The sequence below is a fragment of the Brachyistius frenatus genome, unplaced genomic scaffold (assembly GCF_029030835.1).
Source record: "Brachyistius frenatus isolate BFR_SWC_R1_liver_20210118 unplaced genomic scaffold, ASM2903083v1 Contig_2, whole genome shotgun sequence".
Taxonomy (NCBI): Eukaryota; Metazoa; Chordata; class Actinopteri; family Embiotocidae; genus Brachyistius; species Brachyistius frenatus.
This window is the reverse complement of record NW_027210601.1, coordinates 3,945,400-3,964,273: the sequence shown is the minus strand read 5'-3', so window position 1 is coordinate 3,964,273 and position 18,874 is coordinate 3,945,400. Positions and strand designations below refer to the sequence as shown.

General features: G+C 41.4%; 1 protein-coding gene across 2 annotated transcripts in view; it reads left to right on the top strand.

The window, feature by feature from the left end:
* Positions 1-18,874, top strand: part of LOC138618547 (solute carrier family 45 member 4-like) — a 52,704-nt gene that overhangs the window by 11,307 nt on the left and 22,523 nt on the right. For both annotated transcript variants that reach the window (XM_069694356.1, XM_069694365.1), the window contains exon 3: positions 7,911-9,325. In XM_069694356.1, the coding sequence (XP_069550457.1) occupies positions 9,019-9,325 (307 nt within the window). In that variant the 5' untranslated portion in view covers positions 7,911-9,018. The remainder of the gene's footprint in view (positions 1-7,910; positions 9,326-18,874) is intronic.

Here is an 18,874-nt window from a genome sequence, read left to right as displayed (position 1 = left end):
CCTGCCACAGTAGAGAGACGGGAAGATTGACCTTGACTGAACTCGGACTATGAAACAGTGTTGGTATTTGTGTCCTCCTGTCATTTCATTGTGATGACGGCCTGGAGGTTAAAGTGAGAAGACATTTAGCCTCTATTTTGAGAGAAACAGCTGTGTGGTTCAGGTGAGGCTGAGATTGGAGATTAATTTAGAGCTGCTGGGACGTCAGGGAGGATAAACCCGAAGTCAGTGGGAGGCTCTCATAAGTGTCTTAATATGCATGCCTGTGTTAGAGTGCACGTATGAGAGCAGCACTTATATTACGTCATATTCCCAACACCCAGTATAGTGATATAAGCGATGTGTTATGAGTAGAGGATTTGTCATTGACGCAAGTGCACGTTGATACACATGTGCCCCCCCTGCACTCTCTGCACTGCAGCAGTACTGCACCATAATGCACACATCTAGTCTCTGTTTACCTCTCTCACTCTCTCGCTCCGTTTTACTCTCTTATCCCTGCCATCTGCTTCCCAAAAGCTGGGAATATGGTCATATTTCATCAACTGCATGGGAAGTGTTTGTGTGCATGCTTTGCAAAGTAGACGTGTTTCTCTTTTGTGAGGCATGGATATCTCGGACTGACTTTTGTAGGCCAGGTGTGTGTGTGTGCGCGTGTGTGTGCGCGCGTGCGTGCGTGTAAGGGAGAGGAGAAGAGTAAATGACTAAAGACTGAAGAGTCTCTGTACTCCAGTCACAGTATCTTGGTAAAAGACAGAAGAAGACTCAGAGAGACACAGAAGGCTACACATCTGCCAGTGACATTTAGTTGCATTTACACACACACACACACACACACACACACACACACACACACACACACACACACACACACACACACACACACACACACACACACACACACACACACACACACACACACACACACACACACACACACACACACACACACACACACACACACACACACACACACAGGCAAGCGTAAAACCACATACCCTGCATGCCAACAGAGGTGTTTTTGTGAAAGTCTTCTGTGTTGGCAACATTTGATCTGAGCCCACTTTCATCTCTACTTTAAGTCTCTGACACATTTTTTGTTTGTAAAAAGTATTTTTTAAATGTTTTATTTTTTGTATTCCTTTGCATAGATCTGTCAAAAGTAACTGTGAAAGACTATGGATATATTATAGAATACTGTAAGATACCTTTATTAGAGAAAACAAACTAGAAAGAAAAATCTACATGTATACATAAATTGCGTTACTGTTGTTTTTTTCTGCTCATACAGTGTGTAAAATACACAAGCATAAAGGAAGATTTGAGTTCACCATTCAGCAAAAAATAATAAAATGAAAATGCTGTATGTGAAGATATACTTAGACACCTACATGTTCCCAAACATGTATCTGGTATATTTAAAGTAAATAAATAAAAAGAGAAGTGGGAATGTCAGTAGTAATTGCACTGAATAGAAACGCGCATGCAAATCCTAACGTCAGTATATGCTTACATGCACCAGTACCTTGTAATTTCACCAGGGGCAGATTAAACTGAAATGAACTGTGCTCTTGGTTGGCTTGATGCTGGACTCTGGTGTCGGTGGCAGAGTGTCAATCTTGGACAATGACAGTCAGCCACTGCACAGCACCATAATGAAGCCCAGGAGTATGTTCAGAGGCAGCTTGCTGTCACGGAGCTGCTCAATGGACAGACTCAGGAGATCCTTTGTCCCACGAGCCATTAGGCTCTTCAACTCTTCCTAGCGGGGGTGGGGGGAAGCTGAGTACTGAGCCCGATGCTCTGCTCTCTGTTTTTGCTCTGTCTCACTGGATATGTTAGCCCTGACGATTATGAACTTCAAAGGCTGTATTTTAACTATCCTTAACTATATCTTGGTGCATTTCGGTGGTGTCCACTCATTATCTACCCTTTCTAGTTTAACGATGGGCTATCGGCACACAAACTAGGGCGCATTGTTCAAAGGGGTGGTACTTTGCCTCTTAATTAGTCTGTGTTTTTGCGCGTAGCATGAGACAAACCAATCAGAGTGACATCTTCGGTTCCCTTTAAGAGCCAAGTGCGTTTACACAGTCGCAGATTGCTATAATACGTTGGATTTGCCAAGTAGAAAGAAAGAATGATTCACTGGAGAGGAAAAACAGATCTGCTCATGCACAGATTGAGCAGATTCATGTCCACAAAGATAATATTTCACAATGTAATCTTTTTAGTTTTAAACTTTTGCATGTTTTTGTCCTGCGGCACATTCCTGTGTGTGCAGCAAGCGGAATGTACCTGCGTTGTGTACCCGCGTTGTGTACCCGCGTTGTGCACCTGCGTTGTGTACCCGCGTTGTGTACCTGCGTTGTGTACCCGCGTTGTGTACCTGCGCTGCGCAACTTGACGTAAGACCAGGTTTTTATTGACCAGTCGCGTAATCACTCCGCTGCCTAAAGATAGCATTGCACCAACAAACATCATTTTAAATCGAACACCCCCATAATCGCTCAGATGGTTGCAATTGCATTTAATATTTAAACAACTTGGGCGCTGAACCATGTCGGTCTAAAACTGGCAAAGGCACGCGTGTTGCGTTTGGTGCCGTTTTTCGCCGGGTGCAGAAAAAAAGCCAACGTCCAATCATCTTGTAGTTTTTAGTCTCCAGTGTCTTAATGTACAGTATAGTTTAGTTGCCCTATACAGGCTAATTTTGATTGTGTGTGTATTGTTTAAATTATTATCTAACTTTGTGTCGTGTTAAAACTACTCCACGCCTTAACTTGCTTCGAGATCTGTAAGGGGTCTGTCTTGTCTGTCTTGTCTTGCCTTGTCTTGTCTGTCTGTCTGTCTGTCTGTCTTGATCATTAATACAGTGCTGAACAAAAGGACAGGTCCTCCGGGTCCATCTTTGTCTGAAAAGCTGTCGTCTTGCGTCTCTCCCACAGTAACAAAATACTCGTCTCTTTATTTGTATTTACTGCCTGCTCTTCTTTCTCACGCAAACTCAAGTGCACACAAACGTCCACAGGCTCCTGCCGTATGTGAACTCGATCCTGAGGTCCGTAGTCTTGTAATCTATATCCAGCTCTATATGTTGTACGCAGTGTGTTCACGTGAAATTCATGTCTGCACGCAACCTGATGGAATGGTGATGGGTTTTTAGGAGTCAGAACACATGTAGATCAATTAATATTAACAGATGCGTATATTTCAAACAAGCATTGGCAGTTGGGCTGCACCTTTTTCATGAATGAATATATCCAGATGAATCATTTGGTCTATTAAATGTTAGATAATAATGAAAAATGCTCCCACCGTATCCCAGAGACTCAGGGCGCTGCCCGCAGAATGCTTATTTTGTCTGATTAACAGTCCAGAACCCAAATGTAATTAATATAAAGTGATATAAACCAGGAACAAAAGCACAAAATCTTTTTTCAGAAGCTGAAAATAGCAAATGTTTGAAATTTGACTTGGACTGATGATCAAAAGTTATTGACTAATTGAGTGTTTTCTGATCTGATGTAAAGCTAAACACAAAATCTTCTTGCTGGCTTGTTCTGTAGCTTTTCACTGCATCCCATGCTCTTCTTTAGTGGACTGAGTTTGCTAACTTGCTATAAAACTGTAGATGTTCCGGTCTAAATGTCTATGTGTGGAGATCGGACGCTATAATTTGATCCTCAGATGTGATAGGGTGGAAACCTCCTGTGGACCTTCAGACGAAGTATAAAACCGGTTTAACTGTCCAACCTGCTGAACTAATGTCATCCGTTTGCAACTGAGCAGCAGCCCCCGAATGACGAATGCTGATGTCAAACATGACATTCTTGACTATACAGCCAGTCTTTTGTTTTTGTTTCAGTAAGTTACCTTCGTTACAGCTAATTTCAGTTCATGCCAGCATTCCTTACAAGCGAGTTAATTAAGAACACCATTAAGAACAAATTATACCAAAACTCAGAACTCACTTGTTAGACTGGTTTCACAGAAGTTCTAACAGAAGAAAATAGAAATGAGACTACAAAATCGAACGATTTGCAGTGTTTTTTTTAAGGTTAAATAGGAGTTCATTTGGGGCTTGTTTTCCTTGATCAGCTGGAACGTCGAGCCGCAGGCTTCAGCCCTTGCTGCTCCCCACCTCCACCCTGTTGCCAAAATTAGATTTTCTTGGCTTTACATAACTGATAAGACATCCATGCTTTTTTCATGGCTGTAGTGTCGACCTGCTCTGCAGAAATGAGTCACGTCCCCTGTAAGGTAGCCAATGGGTTGCGCAGGAGCACCAAGAACATGCTAAATATTTAACAATTCAAGTCGCTACTTAGTTGTGACTCTGGCACTATATGTCCCATATATAATCTCATGTTTCCTGGGACAGAAAGAGCTAGTGCTAAAAAAAGAAAACGAAGAAGAAGCAGGGAAATGGAGAAGGTGAATGAAGTGAGAAAGACATAGCTTGTCCTGATTTCATGTCAGTGTCGCAGGTAATCTCGTCTGTGTCACAAGAATAAACACTCACTAAAATAGACCTGGGTTATGTGTGTTTAGGGTGTGTACTTGCAGAATCAGAAAGCCTCTGTGAGTGTGTGTGTGTTTGTGCGTTGATCTGTGAGACACAGGAGACGACAGACTCTTAATTTGTCCGTGACCTTGAACTTCACAGGCATCTCCTTTCCTTCCCTCCCGCTCTTGTTTTCGTCTCTTCTGCTCTCCCTCTCTTTCATTCTCTTTGTCTGAGGACAGAAGCGTTTGTTTTAATTTTTTACTGTGTCCTATCTCTTCCTTCTTCCATTCTGTCTCCCTCCTCTTCGCCTCCGTGTTTGCGTTCTTTTGTCTTCCTTTTTACCCCCTTGCCTCTTTCCCACCTTCCCTTCCTACGCCGTCACCCCCTCTGCTCTCACGTGAGACAGTATTTTGTTAACGTCGGCTCAGAAAAGCTGAGGTGTAATTCTATATAAGCTGAGCTCATGTTACAGAAACACACACATGTACAAACACACATGGAAACAGCAGGGGAGCTGACGGGTGCTACACGTGTAACGACCTATAATCAGATAGCTTTCAAGGCTTTGTGTGTGTGTGTGTGTGTGTGTGTGTGTGTGTGTGTGTGTGTGTGTGTGTGTGTGTGTGTGTGTGTGTGTGTGTGTGTGTGTGTGTGTGTGTGTGTGTGTGAATTACAGATGCAGGCCAGAGAGCCCTGTCAGATGATGAGACAGAGATGCACAGACCTTCACTAGTTTTGTTTACTTTAGCCTGTTAATTGTATTTATTTAAAACTCATAAAAGCACAGAACCACATATTTACAGCCAATAGATCTGAAACGGAGAACTCATGGGTTGCACTTAAAATCCTCCTGCCAACTTTGAAAACAGCCTCCAACTAAATATTTCACTGTCAGAACAGATGAGTCATTTCACCTCATGTTTACAGAAGTATTCAAATGGTTTCAGCTCCTGTTTCATCTCAGCTTTTTCCTGGACAACTCGTCCTGTTTACCATTTCTTTGGTTTATTCAGTCATCCGCCCTTTTGTGCTGAGCTCTTTAGTTTTAATTCACAAAACTGAGCCACATTCCGAGGACAACATGCTTACAAAGTTATGTTAATAATGCTTTCTAGTGAAATGTGTTGAACTCGGGATCATGCACAGTGGACAGGTATTCTTCCTTTCAGGTATAGCTCTATTTCCATTAAATGAACTTGAGTATTAAAATCAAGTTGCAGAGATGCAAAAAATTCTTGAGAGCCATGTGAGTGTTGTCCAGTTAATTCAGTCAGTGTGGTAATGCAGCTTCCACTTCAGCTTGTCATTCACAAAAATCTCAGAGGTATAACTTTTGGTTGAAACTAATGCCAATAAAACATCAATTCAATTCAGTTTTGTTGATTTTGAAGTGCAAAATCACTGTGTAGCATGGTTTCAAAACACTTTAAAATTGCAAAGAACATACAACAACAAAATACAATAATAAACAACCTAATGAATATATCAATGTTAAAAAAAGCACACTTTCCTAGGCTGTTGGAAATTGTGATCATTTAATTATCACAATTAAATTATACATAAATGTAATTTATGTAGAGAATAATCTGCAGATTAATAGATGAATATAATGATTAGTCAGAGTCTTAATTACGGTGTTAGAGTAATGGAAGTATGAGAACATTAATTGCAACCAAAGGCCTGTCATAGTTGAGGAAATTTATCCCCAGGCTGGTGATGAGCTTTGGTGGGATGTTGTTGTTAATTTGGCATATCTACTTCATGTTGTGTGTTCCCTCTGCATGTAGTTTGTTCATCATGACATTAATGTGTGTGCCCGATGACTTAATTTCAGCATCTCCACCCTGCTGGAATTTTCTGATCCTTTCCAATTTAACCATAATTTATGCTCCTGTCACTGGTTAACCGGATCTGATGTGGCTGTTGTTGTTACCATGCTGTGTCCTGTGACGCTGTTGAGGCTTTGGGTGTTTTGGCACATCCCGCTTCCTCTCTGATGGTGGAGACCGTGGGGTTCTATCTGTTGTCGCGCTTCTATTTGACAGTATTTGAGAAAATGAGTATTTGTTATGTGCGCCTGTGAAGGAGAGGGGCTGTTATGTAATTTACCGCGGTGTTTTGTTAGGGTTAGGTGTGGAGAGGCCTGGGTGTTTTTTTTTGTGCCATGAAATATTCATGACCATCTTGAGTGCATCATGAATGTTAATGGAGACATGTGAGAGTTCTGAAAGTGGAGAGGAGAGATGAAATGAGGAGCCAGAGAAAGTAACAAACGCACGGAGACTAATATTTTCGGCCTCCGTGCTCGTCCATCTGACAGTCTGTCTCCTCTCTCCGTTTGTTGTTCCCTCTTTATCCGACTGTTTCATCTTCTCCAAGCTCTCCTCTTCCTCCTCCAACTGTCCACCTGTTCAAACCCTCCTTCCTTCCACTGTTCCCTCCCTCCATCTCATTTTTGTTTTATTTCTCTGTCTCCCCCTTAAGAGGCTTGATGAGGGTCTTAGCACTGTTATGATGTGTGTGTGTTGTTCACATGGCAAGCATTAGTGTGTGTTGGGTGTGACAAACATGCCGTCTCCATGGGCTATAATCCAGGGGGCTCCTGCACACAAAAACACACACTTTGGAATTTAACTCTGTGGGAAATCGTATTGAATTTCCATGCAGACTGTTTCTCTCTCTCTCTCGCTCTCGCTCTCGCTCTCTGTGAGACCTGTTATTAACTGAAGGCCGTCACTCCTTGTACTCCTCTTTCTCTTTTTTTCTTGTTCACATATCTGTCATTTCTTCTTACAACACACACACACACACACACACACACACACACACACACACACACACACACACACACACACACACACACACACACACACACACACACACACACACAAAAAGCACTCTGTTCAAAACAGTCGCTCAGTTAGAAAAACATTTCAGCTCATAAAAAACATTGCGCTCGTTGTTCATTCTTCCCATCCAGTTTCAAAGACTGTCCGAGTGTCTCCGAGGATGAATCAATTAAGCTGTTTAAAAATGGACTCTTTTCATAGAAGAGAACACGTGTGTGTGTGTGTGTGTGTGTGTGTGTGTGTGTGTGTGTGTGTGTGTGTGTGTGTGTGTGTGTGTGTGTGTGTGTGTGTGTGTGTGTGTCAACATGTTGGTAGCCTCACTGCCACAAATTCAAAAAGTAGCTCAAGAGAAACTTGGTCAGGGTTTAACCAGGACCTTGTTTCTGGACAGAACAGCTGCTGTTGAGTATTTTACCATACGTTTATGCTGACACGTTGGAGATGAAGGCACGACATGTTTAAGAAGTTAATTCTCTGCTGTCCTCCCCCCCCCCATCCCCCTCTTTCTCTTCTTCACTATCTTTTGGTGTCCTGCTGTCACTTTCCTTCAGATTGATCAGCCAATCGATGGGGATTTTCAGAGGAGCTCCGCCCACCGTCGCCGCCTGCCATCCTCCTCACCCCTCCCCTAGCGGCCTCTTGCTCGCCCCCACCCACTCCGTCATCCAGCCCTCCATCCAGCCCTCCATACACAAAATGACTCTGGAACTCACCGAATGGTCTTCTATATGGATTTTTGCTGCTTGTAATAGACAGTAAGAAAAATAAGAAAAAAAAGAGGGGCAAACCTCAATGACAAAAAAGCCATAAACACCCGCCACACACACACACACACACACACACACACATATACACATATATACACACACACACACACACACAAACACATACACACAAGCACACACACAAACACTGTTGTACCAACGTACCAAATAAAGCTGACAGAGTTTTCCAGGCAGGATCTCTCACACCTGACAAACACACTGAAAAGAAGCAAACGCACAAAGTCACTCTTGGAATGTACCGTTTACTCTTCCTGTGAAATTCAACTGCTTCCTTCAGTTTTGAAGATTTGCTACAAGCCTTTGGAAAGCCTTCTTTTTTTTTCTTTTTCTTTTTTTTTTTTTCAGGTGGAAAACAAGACGGAGTAAAAACGTGTTGTATTTGAAGTTGCAGTGTTTTTGGGACAACTTGAATAGAGGACAACTGATTGTTGATTGATTTTTTTTTGTTTTGTTTTCTGTTTTCACTTGAGAAGATCTGGAAATCAGATATATGCTAAATCTGTTGGTAACAGATCCCCCCCCCCATTTATTTAGTGTGCATAACCTTTTTAATTTGAGCAGGACCCAGTTTTAAATACATTTTATTACCTCGCACGCTGGGACTCTGTTACTCCATTTTCATTCTAGTTCTAGCAGTCTATCATTTTTTGAACTCTTATAGATGTTACAACTATATAACCAGCAAGTTTCAACGAATTGGTTGCAACTTGTAACTTGAAAAGATTGTAATTAAGTTACTTCTAGGAAGTCACTACAAGTTTTAGCAGTTTGTGGAAGCAGGGAAGTAGTACTGTTTTTTTTTCTTTGGTAGCTACTAGTACTGTTCACAGCTTTGTGTGTTAGAAGGGGTGCGCTTATTTTCCTCGTTGCATGCATGCCCTCCGCCATGCCTCCCCAGAACACTCAGGCTGACGCTATGCAGGTCGGATCTCTGGTCGGTGGGGTTAACGCCAAAAACTCCAGCGCAGCGGGCTCCGATGAGGAGAAAGGAGGAGCAGGAGGCGAGACGGATGGATTGGGAGGTGGAGGGGGAGGCCGAGTTGGAGAAGAGTTGGCGAGCGAGGCATCGATCGAGGGCATTCCCTTGAAGAGATGGGTGATGCACGGCGCCGTGATGTTCGGCCGGGAGTTCTGCTACGCCATGGAGACGGCGCTGGTGACCCCCGTGCTGCTGCAGATAGGTGAGTAGATGGCTTATAATCATTTACATAAAAGAAACAATTGCTTTACATTAAAACAAAGACTTGTAGAGCATATAAAGTCAGAGTCCAGAACCAACACCTAAAAATTGCTAATGGCATTAGAAATGTCACCACCAACAACCTGCTTCTGGTCTGACACCCTCCTAATGGGCAGGCTGCTACACTCAATCCGCATACAACAGCAGAATCAAAACCAGGGCTGCAAAAAACAAATAATTTAATTACTGATTAACCCTCATCTCACCACATTTGCTGCAGTCTTTGAAAAGATGTAAATATAAGAGTGACATAAAGGACGTGAAGCTGCAGAGGGTTTACCAGATCTATTACAACTTTTGCTTCCCATTCTCACACACACACACACACACACACACACACACACACACACACACACACACACACACACACACACACACACACACACACACACACACACACACACACACACACACACACACACACACACACACACACACACCAGTGGGGTTCAGTGTCTTGCCCAAGGACAGTCCAAAATGTGGATGGTAATGTGCTGCTAATCCAGCGATCGGTGGACAATCGGCTCTACAACCAATTACAAGTTGGGCAGCTGTGGCCCACTAATCGTAAGGTTGGTGGTTCAATCCCCTGTTTTTCTGGTCTACATGCTGAAGTTTCCTTGGGCAAGACACTGAAACCCAAGTTGCTCCCGATAGCAGGTGAGCACCGTTCATGGCAGCTATGCCTGTGTAAGGTAGAAAAGCGCTGTATAACTGCAGACCATTTCCCATTTATTACAGAGTAAAACCTTTATGTTTTTTTTGAGTATTTGATGAATTGTTTCGTCTGCAGGAAATGGTAAGAAATGTTCAACACAAATTGCTACACTCAGATTGGATGTCTCCAAATGTCTTGTTCTGTCTAGGGCACAGTCAAAAAGTCCTAAGACATTGTAACTATTATTAGACAATGAAGAGAAATGCAGCAAATCCTTACAGCGAGGAGGAAGGGTGAATCACGGTACATATTTGGTCAAACATTTGAGTTTGTAATCCGGTTATGAAGATTGCATCCTTATTAATAAGAATAAGAAGTGATATTTGTCATACAAAGCAGCTGTAAACATAACACAGTTTGTGGGAGAGTGTTGCTGTCTGTCCTAAAGATTTTTCTGCCACTTGAGAAGATGCCTTGGCAGCTGTAATATCCGAGCACATATCCCAGCTCCCGTTCACCTTGTGCAGATGGACTGCCACCAGATCTGCTGGGAGATTAGCCAGCTTGCACTCTGACTCACAGTCCACATGCACGCACACAAACACACACACACAGACACACACGCACGCACGCACACACACCTCCAGCTGCAGTGAGCATACTGTCATTTGCACCCAGCATCATCTTTGACAGCCTTTGAAAACACGCCAAGTCCAATTCTGTCTGTCGTGCACTGGAGCCTTCAGGGGAGGCAGAGAAAGTGAAAAGAGTGAAAAGTAGGAGAGGAAGAGGAGGAGGGACATGAGAAGGAGGGAAATAAAACTCTGAAGCAGGCATATCCTTATTTATAATTCAAAGTAATTTCCCATGCAATCTCCCCCTCTTTCTCCTGCTTCTTTTTCTCCTCAATTCTCTCCTTCCCCCTCGGTGACGTATTGTGATCTCTTAGCTTACATAACCAGGGCGACATGAATGAGAGGTCGCTCTGTGGCCACCATGACTCCTGGCTTGCTCACCCAGGATGAGCCGCCACAGGGGGAAGCAGGTTTGGAAACACTCCCAACATTTGTTGTGTCTGAAGGACAGTGTTGAGATCTGTAAAGTGTTGGAAGTTTAAAGGATTTCAGCTCTAACGTGTTAAAGCATTAATCAGCCGTAAAAACATTGAAAACAATCTTTGATGTAATCCTATTTCTCCTGCAGGAGCATCACACAGAGGAGTTTGCTGCATGTTTTTTAACTCTAATTTTAGCCCTGATTTTGCTGCCATAGCCTATTTTTTGGGGATCAACATATGTCTGAACCCCTCTTAGTAGATTTAGAAACCGAGGTACAAGTGTGACCGACTAGTTCACTGAAATAAATAAAAGTATGAACCAGACAGAGCGGTGACTTTGGTGTCAAACTGAGATTCATCAGAAGAGAGAGTTAATCCAGTCCTATTCATTTTCCTGTCAGGCTAATTGACATAATTTCATACTGACCTTTTTACTAATCATAATTAGAGAAGGTCAACTTCCATCCAAATTAATTATAAAGTAGAATGCAGTCAGCAGAGCACAGACCGCCGACAATGCAGGTGTATTTCTATAAATCACGCTGCAACTTTTTTGAGAAAAGTGCTGTAAAGTTTACTTTAAAACCGCAGTGCAAAGTGTTTTTACAAACTCATTTTTTATCAATTAAAGACTATCCCTGTGAATCTGTTCAAATTGCAGACCAATTAGCTTCATGTTTTTTGGGAACCTAAAAGAAATGGTTTGACCATTTAGCGGCTGTAGAATAAGCTGCAAACACAACATTAACATGTTAACACCATATGAAGTTGACATGCCAGACATCCTGCAAACAATATTATAGTCATTTTGAAGTTCTGTTTCTGGCCAGTTGAGGAATATAAGTGCAACTATCACTCTATTTTTAGCTCCTTCTTGGTGCTTACCAACTCCAGAGAGAAATATTGTTAATTTGAAAAGTTGACTGAAATGATCCATTGTATTAACCAGCTGCATGATTTTGTGGCTTTGAGCATGCACTAATGGTTTTTATATTGGTATATTGGCATAGCATGCACAGTGTTAGTTAGTGAGACATTTGGCAGAGATTGAGTCAGTTGAACCTTGCAGTATTATTCTGTATTAAGTTGGTACCTTGTGTATTGTTAAACTGGTTTGTTTTGTCAGACTGAAGTTTGGTGCAGGGCAGAAAGAAAGAAGATGGATGAGATTAGACTTGTAAAGCAAAAAAATTAAAAAAAAAAAAAAGATATAAGGAACTGCAAAGATTGGTGATAATTTTCTTTTATCACTGTCAGTGATTCATTTAACATGTAGTTGTTTAATTAGTTCAAATAAAAGATTGGTCAGTGCAAATTTAAGTCATTTTATAGTCTGTTCCCTTTTGCATTTTGGAAAAGTTGGACTTCCTTTGTAGTGTTTGGTCACAGCTGCTGCTGTACAATCAGGTTTTGGATAGTTTAACCGAGCAGTTGTGTCCAAAGTACAAAAGAACATCATGTGTGATTCGGCCTATGATGGAGAGTTTTTTTTCTTCTGCTGATTGGCACTGTGTGGCGGTATTAATAAGCATGATATCGCATGTCACCACAGCCTCATTGCCAGTTTGTTCCAGTGATAGAATACAGTAAAAATAATCCCCTGTGGTCCAAAACCATGTTCCTCATAAAACACCATTGTAAAGTGTTGACAGGCCTATTGTAACAGAGTTGAAAAACTGCTGACAGAATGAACAATGTGAAAGTAACACAGAAGCAAACTTGGAGTAGGAAAATACATTTTGGCTTGCATGCGATGGGTAAGCAACTCTGTTTTGGAAGAGGCACTTCACAGTTGTTGTACTTCATCCGCACGCAGCTTCAAAGTTTGCTTGTGTCACATGAAACCATTTAGAAGTTTCATGTCTTCAAATGTGAAGCAACACCAATTGCATTTCCACCACACAGCTTGAAACGTTGTTTCTGTGCACCATCATTCATGTTTTTAGCCTGCTAACAGTCCGACAAACAGACATAGTGAGTTAAAAGCAAACCCCCCTCCAACTGTGGGCGGAGCTCCATGTTTTGAGATAACAAATATTGCCCCCCCCTCTTTCACGTAGTTAACGCTCCATGCATGCAGGAGACTGGCTGCAGCTACTGGAATTAGCTGGATAGCCGGTAAGCTCGTTGGTTGGCTCACCGTGAGTGAAACCATTGTGTGTGTGTAACCCCACAACACCGGGGTCGGGGAGAGAGAGAGTGTGTGTGTGCCTGAATGGGTGTGCAGCAGATGCCGTTTGGTCAAGGTGCCCGTATTTACACAACGTGGAGGATAAGAAACTTCTACCTTACAAGGTCCTGTGTGCAGAGCTCTTTTCTCTTCTCATACAAGGAGACAGGCTTTTTCCCTCAAGGCAGGGACACATATTGAGATTGTTGAGCCAGTTTTATGTATAATTTAGACATCCAATCTGAAATTGGGTTCAGCCTCGCACAGTCTAGGCCAGTTGGTGTTGACAGTCCAGAGATAAGATGAGTCCCTTTTATGAGATTCTCTTTCCTCCAACTCACTCTGCAGATTTTATAATCCTTGTGTGTCTTGTTTATCCAAATGGGGAATTTTTACAATGCAAAAACTCTCAAGCTGCTTTCAGGAGCTCTAAATCTCTTATTTGTGTTTGGAAACAATCTCCCAATCAGACATTTTGACGTATGACATCTTAAGCAAAGAAAAACAATGTACTTTCTAGCTGAGGGTTTGATAATACCTCCTTTTATAGCTGTCTGTTGAGAATGGACAGTCATAGATGTGTAGAGCTGGATGGAGATGGGCATGACTTTGCATAAAGACTGGAAACAGCAGGATGCAGCTTGCTGTAACTGTTTGTAGGAATAGCTTTAGCACAAAACTCAGTCCAAAATCACAACTTTTTACTTTGTAAATTAGATTTTAAATTCTAATTAGTGAGCTTAAGAAGTGCTGGAAGGCAGATTGTGTTGTTTCAGACAGTGCCAGACCAGACAAGCAGTTATGCTGAGATAATCAAATTGTCTATAGGCTCTAACTTCATACTTAGCATACAGATGAGAGTGGTATTGATCTGAAGATTTGTGAATAAATGCATTTCTGAAAATGTCAGACAATTTATTTAAGGGTGTTTGAGTCACAGTCCTGCACTGCTATCTACCAAGGCAGGCCTATTTTCATTAACAAACAACAATGGAAAAAATAGTGTGGATGAGACTGCTGCAGCTGGTTGTAGTAAGATTTACAACAACCATCAAACTTGCAATAACTTTTGGGCAGTTTGGGGGAGCATACGTCATAACATATGTCATCATTTTTATGGTCAACTTGTTGGCAAAAAAGTTGTTTACACAAAAGGGTCAAAGGGTTTGTCTGCTATTTGGTACAGAGCAGATGGTGCACAGTGGTTTCTGTAGGTTATTTATTGAAATTCTGCATCCTGTGACGAAAGATTAAGCTTTAAGAGCACCAAGAGGGAACTAAAACAGTAAAGCTGCGAGTCAAACAGCTGTCAAGGGGAACAAAATATTCGGATTATAGACAGCGTCATATTGTGTATGTGTCGTTGATGCATTGTTAGTTTTGACAGGGTTGCCTAGCAATGCAACTAATTCCATTTTACTTGTCATCCATTGGGTTCTGCTCTGAATTGACTCAGTATGTGACTGTCAAGAAGAGCACATGAATCTGTGTGTGTGTGGTGGTAGAAATAGTGTTTAAAATCATCTTAAACTTGCTTTAAATCTTAAACATTTGTCTATAAAATTATATATTCATGACTGAGAAGGCAGTAATTAAAGATGGATTTTATTTAATGATGGTTAAATGTTTAACCTTTAGGACGGTGCATTGTAGTTCATTTTTCAGGGCCATTAAGTTGCCACACCCAGAGCTCGGGAGCATTTTAGAAAGATTTTACATCCTTATTTGTTCCGCTTGTCCTTCAGACGTATTTTGTCCTGACTGAAAGTCAGCCTCAGTACGAACACCGCCCTAATGATTTAATTGAGTTGAAAGTGAGATAAGAGGGAAAGGCACATCGAGTCAACGGTAAGAGTGGGATTAGGATAGAAGATGAGGTGAAAAAAGGAGGGAGTGAATGGAGAGGAGGAAAAGGACAGCCTGCTAAAGGAGAGAGTTGGGGAACAAGGAAGAGAAGAGGTGACATGTGCAGACGGCATGTTCAGTTTTGGTTACAAACATCAGAACGTTACATAACAAGTTTTTTCAGAACTGAGCTCAAAGTGACACGGAGGAAGCTTTTAAAGCATCATGATACTCTCTGAATGCAAATTACAAAGATAAAAGCTGTCAACAGGTCCGCAGAACTATCTGTGTCATTATCAAACACATTCAGCCGCTGCAACTCCACTTTAAAAGCAGAGCAGTGGAAATATCTATTAAACGGGTTACAGAGATGGTTATGTCAGATGACGGATTTTATCAGACCCAGATGCCCTGAATAAGAGTTAAATACCTGCAGACACCCGGCACTACTTCAGAATTAAAGGAATGAACACGGGTTTATTTCATTTTACAACAGCAGGGATCAAGGTTGGATGAGGAGTGACTTGGCCTTAAAACAACAAAATGTGGGCAGCAGGGTAACATTTTATTACCACAGTTGAGTGAATCATTTGTTAAATTACACCCATTTATTATTAAGACTGCAAAAATATTTATCCCAGCAAACCATTTTTTTTTTGTATCAACTAATGCATCCTAAAAAAAGTCTTATTTTGTTCAAATTTAAACTCGTTTCAACAGTTTGTTAATGTTTGTTGATGTTGTGCAGCAGCAGCATGTGTTTTTCTGTCCTCTGACATTCTTTCTACAAAAACATTGATTTCTTTTGGAAATCATTTCATGACACTTTTTTTTTTTTTTTTTTTTTTTACAGAAAAATAGGGTTGACAGAAATGACATATTATATTAAAATGTAGATTTTTGTTGCAGTGCAGGTTATATTGAAAGTTGAAGCCAAACAGTCTCAAGAGCAGCAGCGTCTGAAAGTGACCTTTTCTTTCCTAATCTGGTCATTTGCTGTCTGACTGACTAGTTTTGGATGCAGCCATGCCACCAGTGTGAAACCCAAAACCGTCCAGGGCTGCCAGCTCTGCAGCATTGTTATCCCTTCGAAGGCCTTCTTGGCTTTACCAAAGGAGATTACTACAATCCATGTCCCTTTATTCACCTTTAATTCATTTGAGTTCCTTGTTTTCTGAAACACCATAAACCTTTTATTACTTGTATTCCAAAAGTCAGGTGCTCGTTTTACTATATATTTACATATTTCAAAGTCAAAGTCAACTTTATTGTCAATTCACCATATGTACAAGACACAGAGAGATTGAAATATTGTTTCTCACAGTTCCACGGTGTGCTCAAAAATACAAAGATAAAACAAGAAAAGTATAAATATGTAACAATAAAAACAGACAACGACAACAATTTACTTCATGCTAGCTGAGCCTGGAGGACTCATAAATATAAATGTTGCAACTTGTCAGTAAGAGTAATTTGTGAAAGGTGACATAGCCACCATTTGCCATCTGCACATTAGCATTGTTGGCAAATCCCCTGGTTTTGCATGCATCATGGTAGCTAAATGGTAGCATGTAGCACTTTAGCTCATAGCCTTTGATCATGCTACAAAAATGAAGACGCCCATGCTATATTTATTGTGCAGCAAATCAGCTTGATCTTGCGTCATTTATACTCGCATGCCAGGTAACCTAATCCACTGGGTGATCCCATCACGTTAGCTGGTCTAATCTAGCAGATGACCTTGCAGACAGTGGGTTATATAAATGACCGGCTTGATGTCACACTGACTAATCACCATAATCTGACCAAACCATTCATAGGACAGAGTAGATGGAGGACCGAGCAGGTGGGTAGATTTGTTTTGAGGATGCAGAAATGAGTATTTATGAAGAGATAGAGATATGAGGAAGAGCAAAACATTTATGTCGAGAAAGCGTGAGAAATAAGAGACATTGAGAGTGTGAATTGTGTTCCTGCCAACCTGCAAGACCTTTTAACCACAATTTCCAGTCGTCCCTTATCTTTTGACACTCCTGTCTCCACAGAGAGAGAGACCTGCCATGCCGGTCTGGTCGGTTATTTAAAACCTTCCTATTTTTAGTGTTGTGAGCAGATGCTGGAGTCACATTTATTAAAGTTATAACTGTACACACACACACACACACAGACACAAAAGGGATTTAAAAAGAGTTATTTGCTGACGTCACCAGCGTTGCAGAGCAGGGTTATTGGTCTAATATAAAAGACGAGACAAAGTGCAAAATGAAACCACTGGTTCTCAAACTGTGGTCTGTGGACCAGGAGGGGGTCATTGAGAGGCTTGGGCAATAATCAGAACTGCACTACAGGTTACATTCGCTGATTTTTGTTTGTGTTTGCGATGTTGGGTAAATGCAGAGTCAGCAGATACTTTAGTCTTTAAGACAAAGCCATATTATGTGTGTCCATATGGGGGCACCAGTTTTTCCATGCAGCAGGCGATAAGCTCGGTGTGTGTGTGCTATTAGTGCAAGATATGTGAGGAATGCAGAACTGAATATGTGAGTGCATTTGTTTGTCAGCACATTGCTCCCACCCCTCCCCTCTCCAGGGAGGTGAGGTCATGAAAAACAAACCACCCATGAGCTCTCAGGTGATGACAAGGGACAAAGAAACATCAGGGGAAGCAAATTCCTGAAACTAGGGCAGCAGCAGAATATTATTGTGCATTAAATTGAATTCTGTTTCAATAAGTGGTCGGTTTATCGATGCTCCGAGGGCAGTTGGTTGTGCAGCAGTGGGACACAAAGGATCAAATACAATACGCATAAACATGTCATATAAATATAAATAAACATAAAGAAAAACCTCCAGTACACATGTTAACATCATTTAGAAATTAGTTAAAATATATCGTAACCGAAATGTTTACAGTGTGTAAAGAGATGGTTCAACCTTCAGAATAATGCACTCATTAGCGTTCATGCCGATGTTTGGAAGATTGATTCTCTCATCTGTACCCTAAATGTGAAGCTTTCGCCAGCAGCCGGTTGGCGTAGCTTAGCATACAAGACAGGAAACGGGGACCAACCGATAGCCCGGCTCTGTGCACTGACAAGTTGTGCTCAGGAGTGTAGTGCCATCTGCTGAAGTACCGGAGCGCAGCTGTGACAAGTATAAGAACACGCGTGTAACGCAGGAACTTTATAACGGGGCAAACGGTACCCGATCAAAACGAGGCTTTCAGTTGACATCGTGAATCAATCAGTACGCTTAAATATCAGTATGACAACTTTGACCATTCTACTTGTTTTTATTGGTTCTCTTGCACGACATGGTTTAGAGATAATAAGCCCTTAAAAAATGTAAATGATTTTCAACCAGATCAAGAGAACGGTGAAGATTTTTTTTTTCTTTAAGGGTTTATGCACCACAGGAGGAATTGTAGATGTTAACAAATAATTGATGAATCATTTATTAAAGGTTAAATATAGCTTAGGAATATTAAATAAGGACAACTATAAATGTGACCATTTGGTTTAGTAATTTTAGTAAGAAACTATATACTTTAAAATGTCACATTTTTTAATCGAGTATCTGCAAAGTGACTTGTGAATGAATCGTTGCGGCTCCGCAAACAGGTGGGGTTGCCCTGTGTTGTTGTAATTAGTCTGACGTGCAGGTGTGGCCTGATCATTTGTGTCATCAAGCTCGAATGTTTTGTTTAATAGGATTCATGTGGTCTCCAGAAGGCCCAGGATGGAAATCAGATCAGATCAGA